Source organism: Leptodactylus fuscus, chromosome 1 (assembly GCF_031893055.1).
Source record: "Leptodactylus fuscus isolate aLepFus1 chromosome 1, aLepFus1.hap2, whole genome shotgun sequence".
NCBI lineage: Eukaryota > Metazoa > Chordata > Amphibia > Anura > Leptodactylidae > Leptodactylus > Leptodactylus fuscus.
Genome location: NC_134265.1, coordinates 104,530,961 through 104,545,569, shown reverse-complemented (window position 1 = coordinate 104,545,569; position 14,609 = coordinate 104,530,961). Strand labels below are relative to the sequence as shown.

At 45.6% G+C, this 14,609-nt stretch overlaps 1 protein-coding gene across 3 annotated transcripts in view; it reads right to left on the bottom strand.

Annotated features, from left to right (window-relative positions):
- The window catches only part of LOC142203603 (E1A-binding protein p400-like), a 102,369-nt gene that overhangs the window by 62,669 nt on the left and 25,091 nt on the right, over positions 1–14,609 (bottom strand). For all 3 annotated transcript variants that reach the window (XM_075274488.1, XM_075274496.1, XM_075274502.1), the window contains 8 exons: positions 11,720–11,807; positions 11,378–11,485; positions 10,818–11,206; positions 10,167–10,448; positions 8,529–8,714; positions 7,597–7,737; positions 4,622–4,700; positions 3,711–3,766 (listed from right to left, as the gene is read on the bottom strand). In XM_075274488.1, coding sequence (XP_075130589.1) covers positions 3,711–3,766; positions 4,622–4,700; positions 7,597–7,737; positions 8,529–8,714; positions 10,167–10,448; positions 10,818–11,206; positions 11,378–11,485; positions 11,720–11,807 — 1,329 coding nt within the window. The remainder of the gene's footprint in view (positions 1–3,710; positions 3,767–4,621; positions 4,701–7,596; positions 7,738–8,528; positions 8,715–10,166; positions 10,449–10,817; positions 11,207–11,377; positions 11,486–11,719; positions 11,808–14,609) is intronic.

The window sequence follows — 14,609 nt, the reverse complement described above, 5'->3', positions numbered from 1 at the left end:
CCGTAGTGCCAGATAAATTGCCATAAGCTCTCGCCAGTTGGAGGAGCGAGTTCTCTCTTGATGGTTCCAGGCTCCTCGTATTAGGGTCTCCCCCAGATGCGCTCCCCAGCCTGTAAGGGAGGCATCTGTGGTCAACAGGGTCCAGGAAGTCTGGACCGTGGACCTCCCGTCCTTGAGTTGAGACCACCATTCCAGTGATCGACGGGTACTGATGGAAAGCTGGATAGACTTCTGAAGTCCCGAAGGACTGTGGTTCCATACTCTCAGGATCTCGAGTTGTAAGGGGCGCATATGCCATAGTGCCCAAGGAACTGCCTCGATGGTTGCGGACATGAGACCCAGGACCTTCATCGCTGTCCTGATTGTAACCTTCCTGGTTCGGGATAGGTAGTGAACCGCTCGACCAATCTTCTCCTTCCGAGGAGAGGGCAGGGAGATCATCATACTGAGAGAATCCAACATGAACCCCAGGAACTGAATCCGGGTTGATGGAACCACTACCGACTTCTGCCAGTTTACCAGCCAGCCCAGCTCGCTCACAAAGGCCACTGTGATATCCAACTGTGTGGCCAAGACCTCCCTTGACTGAGCTTTTATCAGCCAGTCGTCTAAATAAGGGACAATAAATATCCCCTGGAGGCGCAGGGCGGCTATGACCGGAGCCACTACCTTTGTGAAGGTGTGGGGGGCCGAGGATATACCGAACGGGAGAGCTGTAAACTGGAAGTGATGTAATCTTCCGTCTAAATACGTGGCAATCCTTAAGTACTTCCTGTGGGGAGGATAAATGGGGATATGGAGGTATGCGTCCCTCAGATCCAAGGTGACGAATAGTTCTCCTGGCTGCAGAAAGGGGAGAACCGATCTTATGGTCTCCATACGGAACCGGACCTTGCGGATGAATTGATTTACATACCTCAGGTCGATAATCATGCGCCACCCTCCGGTGGACTTTGGTACTAGAAACACGGGTGAATAAACGCCTTGCCCTTGTTCGTTTAGAGGGACGGGTTCCAATGCAGCCTTGTCCACATACTCCTGCACGGATCTTTGAAGATGAAGCTGTTTGGTGCCCTGAAGAGGGCGGGTCCTCCTGTATCTGTCTGGAGGGGGGGATAGGAAGCTTATTTTGTAGCCTTCCCGCAAAAGCTGGAGAACCCATGGATCCTGGATATGATGGTGCCAGGCGGCTAGATGTAAGGAAAGCCGACCCCCCACCTTGGCCCTGCAGGCGAGGGAATCGTGATAGTCAGAAGGTGGATCTTTTTCCACCACCACGGGAGGAACCTCGACCGCCTGTAGGGCCAGAGGGGCGCCCTCGAAACTGGCCTCTTGACATGCCTCTCGCGGGGGCGTAGCCACGAAAGGATCGTTGCCTGGATCCTGTTGACTGAGGTAGGTTCTTACCTTTCGAATCGGCCAACCCCTCCATTAGCCGGTCAAGTTCACTCCCGAATAGCCTGCCTGGCTCAAAGGGCAGGGCGCATAAATTGAATTTTGAGGCGTTATCTGCCTTCCAGGGCTTGAGCCAGAGGGGGCGCCTCGCGGCGGTAGACAATGCCATGGTTCTCGCTGCCAGCTTGGTCTGATAGAAAGCGGTCTCAGAGAGGTAGTCGGACATGAGGCTAATGGTTGTCATAGCCTTTAACAGATCGTCCCGATGGACACCGGAGTCGATGTCCCTCTCCAGATTTGAGACCTCCGATCGCTGTTTAGCGACTACCTCACTAGCCGCGATGCCCACTGAAGCTTGAGCTGAGGAAGAGGCGTAAATACGCCTCAGGGACCCCTCCACCCTGCGATCCATCACATCCTGGAGGTTAGAGCCATCCTCCGCTGGCACCACCGTGCGTTTAGATAATTTGGAGACCGCTATGTCGACCTTAGGCGGGGGGCCCTAGGAGCTGGACTGGGCCTCGGCCAAGGGAAAGAGCGCCCTAAAGCGCCTAGAAGCATTGAATGGACGCTCAGGGAACCTCCATTCAGCTTCAAACCTCTTGACCATATCAGGGTTGGCCTTAAAGGTTTTGAGGGAGGTGGACGGAGTCTCCTCCGTGGCCTCCTCTGCGTCCTTGGCCCGTAAGACCCTAAGCAACTTAGGCATCCTATCCACCGGGAAGACCGGCTTAGTTGGGTCCAGGTTGTCCTCTTCTGAGGAAACCTCGTCCAAAATGTGCAGCGCCTCCATAGGTGGAAGCGAAGGGGGTGATGACTCCATGCGCGGTCTTTTAGACAGCTGAGAGATTGAGACCTTGATTTCTCTCATTGATTCCTCAACGAATTCTCTCACCCAACCAACCACGTCACGGACAGAAGTGTCTTCTGAAGGCGGACCTCGGCATCCGCGACAACACTGGTAGGTGTAGCCGTCCGGTAAAGGCACCTCACATTTAGCACAAGCAAGGTGACGCCGTTTGCTAGAAGCTTTCCTCCTAGGATTTTCCACAATAGAGGAGGAAGATGACATCTAAAGAGAAATATATTGCTCATTATTCCTCTTACCTTAAAGCTTCTACCCTCAGGCCCCACCAGGGGGCATACATCACCTTGGATATAGTTCAGAAAATCTCCAAAGTAGGGGAAATTCCGCCTTCTGGTTCTGGGTGCCCAGGAACAGTAGGAACCTGCAAGCTAGAGCTGACAGGCAACCTACACTGGGCAACCCAGAGCTAAATAAGGGAGAAGGGAAGGGGGAGGGGGGGGGGCGGAGTTAAGTTAACTCCGCCCTCTCTACCTTCTTGCCCCCTAGAATGGCTGGGGATTACAAAACCTTCCCCCAGCTTAACCTAATTGCAAACTAAGGCAGGGGGGGGGAACCTGTCCCCCTGAAACGGCCTTCTAAGAAGGCACAGAGCGCAGCGACGAAGCGCCCTGGACTGCGCATGCGCGAGCCGGCAAAGCCGCGCATGCGCGAAGCAAACTCCCCCGCGCATGCGCGGAGAAGCGGAAGTCCGCGGCGCACCAGACAGTGCCCGCGGCAGAAACATGTAGAGCGCCGCGAGGTTCCTCCTCCCCCGGCCGCCAGAGCCTGCACATCCAGGCGGCGGGGGAAGCGCGGCGGGACAGGACAGCAGTCCGAAGGATGCGCCGCAAGACTCACTCCCCCCCCCCGGCCGCCGGAGCACCATTACCCAGGCGGGGGGGGAGCAGAAGCAAGCGGAGCCGCAAGGAATCCCCCTGCCCCAGGTAAAACCCAGAGGGGGAGGGGGAAACATAAAATCCAAAAGGAGAGGAAAAATCTTTAAAAAATTGTGGGAGAGGAAAGGAGACCTCTCCCTCCACCTGTCCTGGTCCACAGGACAGAAAAAAACACAGGGAGGGGGAGGTCTCCTGGGCCTTTTATGGGAGGGAACTTGTTAGTTTATTAAAAGTTCCACCTGTCCTAACAGTACACAGGGGCAGGAATACCCCATCTTGTGCTGCTGTTTGGGCGTAGGGGGAAATTAAAATATATTTCTCTTTACACTAAGCTCACACTAGCTTTGGGTGTTCGTTGTTCTGGCCTGTCAGAGGACCAGAACAATAAACAGGGGGGCTGCTAAAATAGTGGCTCCATAAAGAGTCTGATGGACCTCAATGACTACAGAGACTTTCAACTAACAATTTCAGGGAGACACTGTGACAGAGTCTCCCGACGGAGAGATGTGAATGTAGACTTAGTAATAAATCAATTGGAACTTACAGGGGAATGACAGTGTTTAGTTACTCACTTTGTTGTTTCCATGTTTGTGTTTCACACAGGCTTCTTCAATTGCTTTAAGTGGACCTGCAAGTTATCATTAACAGTCATGTTATTTATAGCATGGTATGGGAGGATAAAACACAATTAAAGGTATTTTCCCTATGTGGCCTATTAGTGCAAGGGGTCTCCCACTCTGTGAGCCAGATTGTAGGAATAGATGCTATTGTGGCAGACTGGAGTTGTCCTTGCATTACATATAATACTACATTTTATGATTCCTTACTGGGTGCAAGTTTCACTGGCAAAAGCAACAGCTCACTACAAAGGTGTCACCATATTCAAAATCACTAATGATGTAATTGGATTTCTTTTACAAGGATCTCCAGAGAAAAAAAAAGGGTGTCCCCTGTGCTGCCTGAAGACTCTCCAGTGAAGAGTCTTGTCGGACATTTTTCTGTGGCCACTACACGAGTGAATGCAGTCACCAGAAGAAGACGCAGGAGGACGCACACGGCTGCAGAAGAAGAATGGCGTCACTGGAGAGTCTTCAGGCAGCACAGGGGGCACCCCCTGGGCTGTTTGAGCACAGGGGGACCGCCCCCTATGCTGTTTGGAGACTCATTTGCATACGCTGAAAAACAGAAATATCAGCAGAATGGCGGGGCGGAGCAGATTTCTAAAGGAAGGAGAAGAATAGTTTTTCTTAAGACTATTCCTATATGTTCGTAGTAAAATATGGGATTCCAATGATAGAATCCCTTTAAGCTGCCTGTTATTACAGAAGACATCATAAAACAATGAAAAGTCATTGAAAAATGTTTTTTCCAATGATTTTTCATTGTTTTTAATACATCACAAAAGGAGAAGTTTAACCAACTGCAGAAGTTTCTCTGCTACATCTGTATATCTTAACTTAACATTTTCTGAGGTATCATTTACCTTTCATTGAGTCCATATTTAGATTTAGCGCTTTCCTCCTTTTCTCTTGGAACTCCATTTGTAATTTAATCTCCACAACCTAAAAAAAAAATGTTTTTTTTACCATGTTATATCATCACTATACGTGATCTAAACAGTGTGCAACATATTTGCGACAACCATCTAAAATTGCATTAAAAATAGTATGCTATAGCAGTGGTCCTCTGAAAGAAGAGGCATATATATATATTGTGGTAAAGTGTACGGTAAGGTGGTTTCCTCAGCTAGGTGAGATAAAGGAAAGCCAGGGTAATCCTGTTCTAGCAGAGCATAGTCTGCTAGAGCTCTTGTTCCTTATATGGGCTGGCTTTTCTGGATTGGAGGGCAGGTTGGTAGTGGGAGCCTTCCAGTCCACACCCTTACTCCACCACGGGTTTTGCCCTGAGTCCGGGGCAGTCACAGGTGAGGCTTCCTTGGGACTATTTTACTGGGGAAGGAAGCTCAGTTAGGAGCCTGGTACACACATGGAGAGTGTGAGCAAAACACTCCTGAGACAAACAGGTATTGTGTGGATTTGGACCTGCTTATATGGTGACTCAACCTGCTCTAGGTCAGAGAGGTAACCTGCTGTTTAGGTAGAGCCAGACAAGGTTTAGGTTTTCTTTGTTGTTTTGTTACTTTGCTGGCACAGTGTTTTATGCCGAAAACCCAAATAAAACACTGGACTTGTTTATCGTACTACCTGTCTGCATGGTGTCATTGCCGTTCCCAACCGGGTGAGCTGAACCCCTTACAATATATATATATATATATATATATATATATATACATATATATATATATATATATATATATATATATACACTCACCGGCCACTTTATTAGGTACACCATGCTAGTAACGGGTTGGACCCCCTTTTGCCTTCAGAACTGCCTCAATTCTTCGTGGCATAGATTCAACAAGGTGCTGGAAGCATTCCTCAGAGATTTTGGTCCATATTGACATGATGGCATCACACAGTTGCCGCAGATTTGTCGGCTGCACATCCATGATGCGAATCTCCCGTTCCACCACATCCCAAAGATGCTCTATTGGATTGAGATCTGGTGACTGTGGAGGCCATTGGAGTACAGTGAACTCATTGTCATGTTCAAGAAACCAGTCTGAGATGATTCCAGCTTTATGACATGGCATTGCATTATCCTGCTGAAAGTAGCCATCAGATGTTGGGTACATTGTGGTCATAAAGGGATGGACATGGTCAGCAACAATACTCAGGTAGGCTTTGGCGTTGCAACGATGCTCAATTGGTACCAAGGGGCCCAAAGAGTGCCAAGAAAATATTCCCCACACCATGACACCACCACCACCAGCCTGAACCGTTGATACAAGGCAGGATGGATCCATGCTTTCATGTTGTTGACGCCAAATTCTGACCCTACCATCCGAATGTCACAGCAGAAATCGAGACTCATCAGACCAGGCAACATTTTTCCAATCTTCAATTGTCCAATTTCGATGAGCTTGTGCAAATTGTAGCCTCAGTTTCCTGTTCTTAGCTGAAAGGAGTGGCACCCGGTGTGGTCTTCTGCTGCTGTAGCCCATCTGCCTCAAAGTTCGACGTACTGTGCGTTCAGAGATGCTCTTCTGGCTACCTTGGTTGTAACGGGTGGCTATTTGAGTCACTGTTGCCTTTCTATCAGCTCGAACCAGTCTGGCCATTCTCCTCTGACCTCTGGCATCAACAACGCATTTCCGCCCACAGAACTGCCGCTCACTGGATGTTTTTTCTTTTTCGGACCATTCTCTGTAAACCCTAGAGATGGTTGTGGGTGAAAATCCCAGTAGATCAGCAGTTTCTGAAATACTCAGACCAGCCCTTCTGGCACCAACAACCATGCCACGTTCAAAGGCACTCAAATCACCTTTCTTCCCCATACTGATGCTCGGTTTGAACTGCAGGAGATTGTCTTGACCATGTCTACATGCCTAAATGCACTGAGTTGCCGCCATGTGATTGGCTGATTAGAAATTAAGTGTTAACGAGCAGTTGGACAGGTGTACTAATAAAGTGGCCGGTGAGTGTATATATAAGAATTGAGAGTGTGGTCCATTTAAATCTGCTACAGATCAGAAAAATGGCTGAAAATAGATAAGTTCATTAAAACGGGCACTGTAATTTTCGGTTCGAGGGCACTCAAGTGATAGTACCAGTAAGAAAAAACACAACAACTGAAAGGAACATAATGCAGGTCTGTGCCAGTCGCTACATTGGCTGCCTATTCATTATAGAATAAAATATAAAGTTATCACTCTCATCCACAAGGCTCTCCATAATGCCGCACCTCCCTACATTTCCTCCCTCATCTCTGTCTACCGCCCAACCCGTGCTCTCCGCTCACTCAATGACCTAACACTTACATCCTCTATTATCAGAACCTCCCACGCTCGTATACACGACTTCTCCCGAGTTGCACCACTTCTCTGGAATACTCTACCCCGGACAATCAGATTAACTCCCAATTTCTACAGTTTCAAACGCAAACTAAAGACGCATTTTTTCAGACAGGCCTATCACAATTCCTAATGCAAACCCTTCTTGATGCCTTTTCAGCCTAACATATTTGTCCATGCTCTATCCACATGTTAAAGGACACTACTAGTGACGGCCCATAAAGCTTTGTTTGTGTAATGGCTGCAACCTCTATTACAAAATTGTCTGAACACTGTATAAGCAATGCTGCCCCTCCTACCTCTTGTGTCATCCTCTCTACCTCATAGATTGTAAGCTCTTGTGAGCAGGGCCCTCAGTCCCATTGTGTGAAATGACGTTCTTTGTTTTGTAGCTGTCTGTATCTGAACCCTACAAATTGTACAGCGCTGCGGAATATGTTGGCGCTATATAAATAAAATTTATTATTATTATTAATGCAGCCCTGTTTAAATATTCATTGTCCTATAGGATGTATAGTCAAAGTAATAATGGAAACTCTCACTTGTTCAATGTTAGACCAAAAGTACTCAATCTCTCTAGCAATTGTAGCTGCGATCCTCTTCAATTTGTTCTCTTCTTCTTTTCGGGCTCGCTCACTGTTCACTCTCTTTTCTTCATGATAACGGGCGGCAGTTCTCACCAACTATGCAGATAAAATAATAAAGGTAATAATTGTGAAAAATTCCACATACACATCTGCACTGAGCTATTTGATCTTTAATGAGAAGATTTTTCCAGGCAAAAAATATTGAAGACCTATCCTAAATAGCTACAGATCAGATCAGTGGGGCTTTGACACTTGACACCCCCATCAATTTGCTGTTCTAAGCAGTTCTAAGCACCTGATACACAGAGAATGGAGCAGGAAGCAGACAGCTATGTTCTCTGAATAGTGAACTTGCACTTTAAATCCCATTTAAATGAATGGAAGCTGATCTGCAGTACTTAGTCTGACCATGAGTGGCGTTCTACAATGTATTTATTACTGAGCTCTGACTTTGTTATTGAGCTCTTATTTTGGTATTGAAGTGGTGGTGGACTAGTTGACCGGTATAGTGATATAGTCACTTTGCTGGCAGACGTATGTATATTTATGTAGGGGCTTAGACTTCTATATCGCTTTCTCCATGATTTTTGCACTATTTATTAATTAAAAATATATTTATCGGCATTTGTTGTGGTGATATTATTATTCTTTGTTTTCAGTATCGTGCAACTGTGAATTTTTTTACCCACTTTCTAACCTGTCTGTATCCTTCTTTTTATGTATTATGCATTAAGATATATGAATGAATAAAATATTTGATATTTCATGAATTATTGATATAGGTTTCTTTGTTATTATATGTAGTTCCCCTATTTAAGTAGCTTTTTGTCATCAATATTTATAGCCTGGTAAAGCCATTTAAGAAAATGTGCTTTTTTGCAGTTTACCTTCTTTGCACAAGCCATCTTCCACATCCTTTCTTGAGCAAAGTCTGCTGCCATCCACTGCATCTCTTCTAGCAAGTAATCCCAGTGAGATTTGGGCCTGGATGGTTCTTGTAGTTTTGGAAGCCTCCTTAAAGACCATAAACCTTCCTTACGAAGCTCAGCAATACGCTGATGGACAACGTTTTCCTACGAGGCACAGACTTTTACATTACTGAGTACATAAACAGGGACATAAACCATTAAAGGGGTATTTGTACTAATTATATTATAATTACACTCACCGGCCACTTTATTAGGTACACCATGCTAGTAACGGGTTGGACCCCCTTTTGCCTTCAGAACTGCCTCAATTCTTCGTGGCATAGATACAACAAGGTGCTGGAAGCATTCCTCAGAGATTTTGGTCCATAGTGACATGATGGCATCACACAGTTGCCGCAGATTTGTCGGCTGCACATCCCTGATGCGAATCTCCCATTCCACCACATCCCAAAGATGCTCTATTGGATTGAGATCTGGTGACTGTGGAGGCCATTGGAGTACAGTGAACTCATTGTCATGTTCAAGAAACCAGTCTGAGATGATTCCAGCTTTATGACATGGCGCATTATCCTGCTGAAAGTAGCCATCAGATGTTGGGTACATTGTGGTCATAAAGGGATGGACATGGTCAGCAACAATACTCAGGTAGGCTTTGGTGTTGCAACGATGCTCAATTGGTACCAAGGGGCCCAAAGAGTGCCAAGAAAATATTCCCCACACCATGACACCACCACCACCAGCCTGAACCGTTGATACAAGGCAGGATGGATCCATGCTTTCATGTTGTTGACGCCAAATTCTGACCCTACCATCCGAATGTCGCAGCAGAAATCGAGACTCATCAGACCAGGCAACGTTTTTCCAATCTTCAATTGTCCAATTTCGATGAGCTTGTGCAAATTGTAGCCTCAGTTTCCTGTTCTTAGCTGAAAGGAGTGGCACCCGGTGTGGTCTTCTGCTGCTGTAGCCCATCTGCCTCAAAGTTCGACGTACTGTGCGTTCAGAGATGCTCTTCTGGCTACCTTGGTTGTAACGGGTGGCTATTTGAGTCACTGTTGCCTTTCTATCAGCTCGAACCAGTCTGGCCATTCTCCTCTGACCTCTGGCATCAACAACGCATTTCCGCCCACAGAACTGCCGCTCACTGGATGTTTTTTCTTTTTCGGACCATTCTCTGTAAACCCTAGAGATGGTTGTGCGTGAAAATCCCAGTAGATCAGCAGTTTCTGAAATACTCAGACCAGCCCTTCTGGCACCAACAACCATGCCACGTTCAAAGGCACTCAAATCACCTTTCTTCCCCATACTGATGCTCGGTTTGAACTGCAGGAGATTGTCTTGACCATGTCTACATGCCTAAATGCACTGAGTTGCCGCCATGTGATTGGCTGATTAGAAATTAAGTGTTAACGAGCAGTTGGACAGGTGTACCTAATAAAGTGGCCGGTGAGTGTATATTATATATTACTCCACAATGGTAGCACATATATACTATACACTATAATGCATTTACAACACTTTACTTATTATTTGACCCAACTGCATAGGCAATAGTGTTATAGGATAGTCAAATATTGCTGGGACTACCAGTCTTACCTGTTCCATCAGTTTGTCCTGTGAGTTGTCTGGAGTTGCTCCAGCTGCGCTCTGTGCTGGAGTCTGGATTTTAATGCCAACTGTTCCGGCAGAGCCCTTAGAGACTGCAGAGGATAGCGCTTTATTTGCAGTTTGGTTTGTTCTGTTTGTTGGCAGTGAGAAAGATGCCACAGAGTTATTAGTAGAGACGGCAGCAGGAGCCACAAAAGAAGTTGGCTGTGCGCTGCTGTTGGAGAGACGCTGTTGAGGAGACTCTGATGTGGGTCTCATCAGGGTGACAGTCTACAAGGAAACAACATAGTCTTTACAGAATGCATGCATCCAAATTTGCAAAAGAACAGATTTATTCAACAACCACAACAAAATGAGAATGACAGATGGCAGCGATGCCAAAACAGACTTCAGCCTGGCTGAGAAAATTCCAAGAGAACCTGTCCCCGTGCATGTACTTATACAGGAAAATCTGAAAACATAAACCAACCTCATGAATGCCAAGGAAAAGGATGGTTAGATAAACACTCATTTCAATGATTTTTTGCAGCAAATGTTAAAATATACATACCTGTACATGAAAACATAGGTATATATCTGCAGATATGAGTGAAAATAAGCTTGTAGAATGACAATAAAAAAAAACCAAAACATCCATACCTGTTGCTGAACTGTGCTCTGTGGCTGTGATACAGTTATTGGTATCTGAGCATGAAATGCTGGCTGCAGGGACTGTGAAATCTGTGATGGCAGCTGATTCTGGGAAGATGCCTGGATCGGAACCCCTGGGGTCTGTGTTTTAACTTGTACCTGGATCTGAGGCTGAATCTGACCTTCTGAGATTTGTTGTTGCTGTTGTGCCAGGTGCAAGGCAGCTGGAAGGGAAGATATGGGAATATTGGGAGTCTGTACCCTACCAGGTAACTGAGGAGGAGGGGTGTGCAAGCTGGCAGCATTCTGCACCGGGGGTCCCTTGGAGGGATCGTATTGTTGTTGGTTCTGCTTTTGCCCTGTCAGCTGTACAGTCTGAGGAGTAGGAGGCATTCCCCCTGGACAGAAGAACACAAGAACATAATAATCACATCTCTGTAAGGAAATGCAGCGACAAAATAACATTTAGGTGTAAAGCAGGTTAAAAGAAACAAAAAAATAAAACAAACGTCTGTAATAAACATTTACCACAAAGAAAGTTCTAGTGGAGGACAAGAAGGTGGAAATACCTTGTGCAGTGGGCATAAGTTGCTGTAGGGGGACCCCAGATGCCACCCCTGGATGCTGGTAAACCATTCCATGACGTGTTACATCGAGGCGTGGTCTCTTGCTAGGGTCTGCAGTGATCAGAAAGACTTTTCTTATAATAAGCAGCAAACATGGCATCTGGTCTATCTCAATGCATTGTTACAGCAGACAACAACATTATGTACCAGGCGAAGACGAGACTTCACTGCTGGAATGGCTGATTTTCAGAGATGTAGCTATTACCATTCACTTAATAGCAGATTTCTGTCAGTGATACAAGTGGCACCATCAGGTGGGCGCACTTCATTCTGCTGGAGACATACCTGCTTGCGTAAGGGCTTGCTGTCTTTTAAAGGCCTCGATATCTATTGCATTGGCTGCTCCTACTGCTCCGCTCCCTGGCAAAGATTGCTATTTGTGATAAAACACAACATATACAAGAGACGTTAAAGATAACGCTTACAAGACAATAGCAATTCAATTCCATATTCTACAGATATTTTATAAAATATGGATTCTCTGTAATTCTGTAAGACCTAAGGTTTACCATTACATTAGGAGTAGTATCCAGAACATGAGCTCTCATTAACAGTATTAACCTCAGTTAATCATCATTTTAGGATTAGGACTAATTCATTACCTTGACCGGGTTACCCAATCGGCAGTCGGGGATCGCAGAGTCGCCATGCATGCATCACATCTAATAATAGTAACTGCAGACACTTTCTGATTTACAAGTTACCACAACAAAATGGCAGAAACAAATACGACAGGTTTGGGTTTTGCAGTCTCCACAACTTACTTGTCACATAGCATGTACTTTCTTTTAGTTGCTGTGCAGACTTTGCCTAAACATTCATTCTCAGTATCTATCAAGAACTAACCTGGGCAATAAACTCATAAGAGGGCACCTCACAAGCTTCAAGAATTCATGTCAAGATAGTTCACAGGCCCATTAGTGCACTTAAAAATGTAAAAACTTTTTCTTAAAGGGGTGTTCCAGGCCTATCCTAAGGATATGAGATCTGTGGGGTCTCATCAGATGACAGAAGGGGCTGCGGTGTTGAATAGCGGCAGTGGCTCTTCTGTAACTGCAGACCCTTGCTATCTAGCCCTGTGCTGGGTCACTTTGGCGCTAAATTCAAATGAACCAATCACAGAAGAGCCAGCGGCCATTACTGATTCCAACAGCATTCTGTGATTGGTCTATTTGAATTTAGCGCCTTGGCACCTGCTATGGTGCTGAAGGGTCACAACAGTGACTGCAGTTCCACTATAAGGTTTATGTATTTAGCCACTGACCACAATGTTTTTAATCCACTCTGCACTGTGATATCCTGGTGTCACATGATAAATCAGAGCTATTAGCTGCTGCGGCTCTGTTATAACTTCTCACACTGCCGCCGCCTATGATTGATCTTTATAGTAGACTGCAATTGTTCCCCTGTACTTTCCTACACATCCCTTAGTACCGCAAACAATCCTGCAAGCTGGATCTTAGAGGGGTATGCTCTATGCAAGTGTGTAAATAAGAACACCCCTGAAAATACACTGGGTAGTTCAACATAAGGGACAGAAAGTTCTTCTAACAATACAGATGACAATCATGTGTGACGACAGTGCTTGTTTTTTTGCAGGGCAAGCTGTAATTTCTATTAAAACCATATGACCTTTTGATCATATTTTATTACATTTTTGGGAGATGAGGTGACTCTGGCATGATCATGTATAAATACTAATACTTGGCTATTCCAGTGTATTGCACCAGCAGTATTAACTGTCAGGCAGGCCTCAGAATGCACCTCACAATCGCATCACAAGGGACCGTGATGGTGGGTGGGTATCAATTGGGGACAGAATGACCCCCTCCCTATGTCTAATCCAGTGGTTCTCAACATTACTAATGACATGACCCTTTAATACAGTTCATCATGTTGTGATGTCCCCCTACCATAGTTTTTTTTACCTCCATACTGCTGCATTAAACACAATAACTGCTCTCTACACATGTGACTGGTCCTCATAAGTACGTTATATCGCCAACCCTGTCACATACACCTGTATTTGTACAGGGTGTTTGTGATGGGGTTGGTGAAATAAAGTCATCATGCCGTGTACTCATATGTGGGTGTATCTGCATGTGGGCGGAACTGCCTGCAGACGGATAGAGAAGTGGTAAATATTTGTTTTCTGATGGTCTTAGGCGACCCCTGTGAAAGGGTCGTTCGACCCCAAATGAGTCTTAACCCACGAGTTGAAAACCACTGGTCTAATCCTAAGAATGCTGAAGATATCAGGTATATAAAACAGCTGCTACCCACTGTGCATACTAAGCCCACATCATATTGGAATAGAGCACATAGATGAGCCCCCTCCTTCTGTCCAACTCCATAGATGCCAAGGGTATCAGGTGTATAACACAGCTGCTACCCACTGTGCATAGTAAGCCCACGTCATATTGGACTGGCACACATATGTTATCCCCTTCCCTTTATCCAATCGCACAGATGCCGAGAGCATCAGGTGTATAACACAGCTGCTACTTACTATGCGTAGTGATCTCACATCATACTGCAATAGTGCACATCTGTCTAGTCCCACAGATGCCGAGGGTATCAGCTGTACAACACATCTGCCACTCACTGTGCACACTGAGCCCACATCAGATTGGAATCCAGTGTAAAAACAACAGTGTTGCAGCCAAATAGACCCAACCTCAGCTAAGCCACACGCAGGGGATTCGGAAACTAAAGCTATCATTGTATAGCCAACTTTAGATACTTGCTTCTTGCACCTTATAACATGCAAGTGACATACATATACACGGTGCATGTCTTTAGTACAGCTGGTGCACTTAAGTATCGCAACTGCATCATACACTTACATCATCCTTCAACCATATCATACATTTGCTTTCCCATCCACTCCTGCATTACAGGCATTACACCTGGACCCCTCCCTGGTCTGTCTTTATCAACCGATTTTTGCTCTGTCTGGAACTTCTTCCAGGATATGTTCAGCCTGAGGAAGGGCGGCCTTGGCCAAAACGTGGCACTATATTGATTATTGCTCTACATGCACCAAGTTCTTCTGAATTAGATGTTCTATATCTGAATCTATTACCGCATATTAAGTACAAGCTGGATATATAATATTTTTCGACTGTTTTCTTCATATGGCTCTCAATATTAGTGTAAATAAATCAAATAGCTA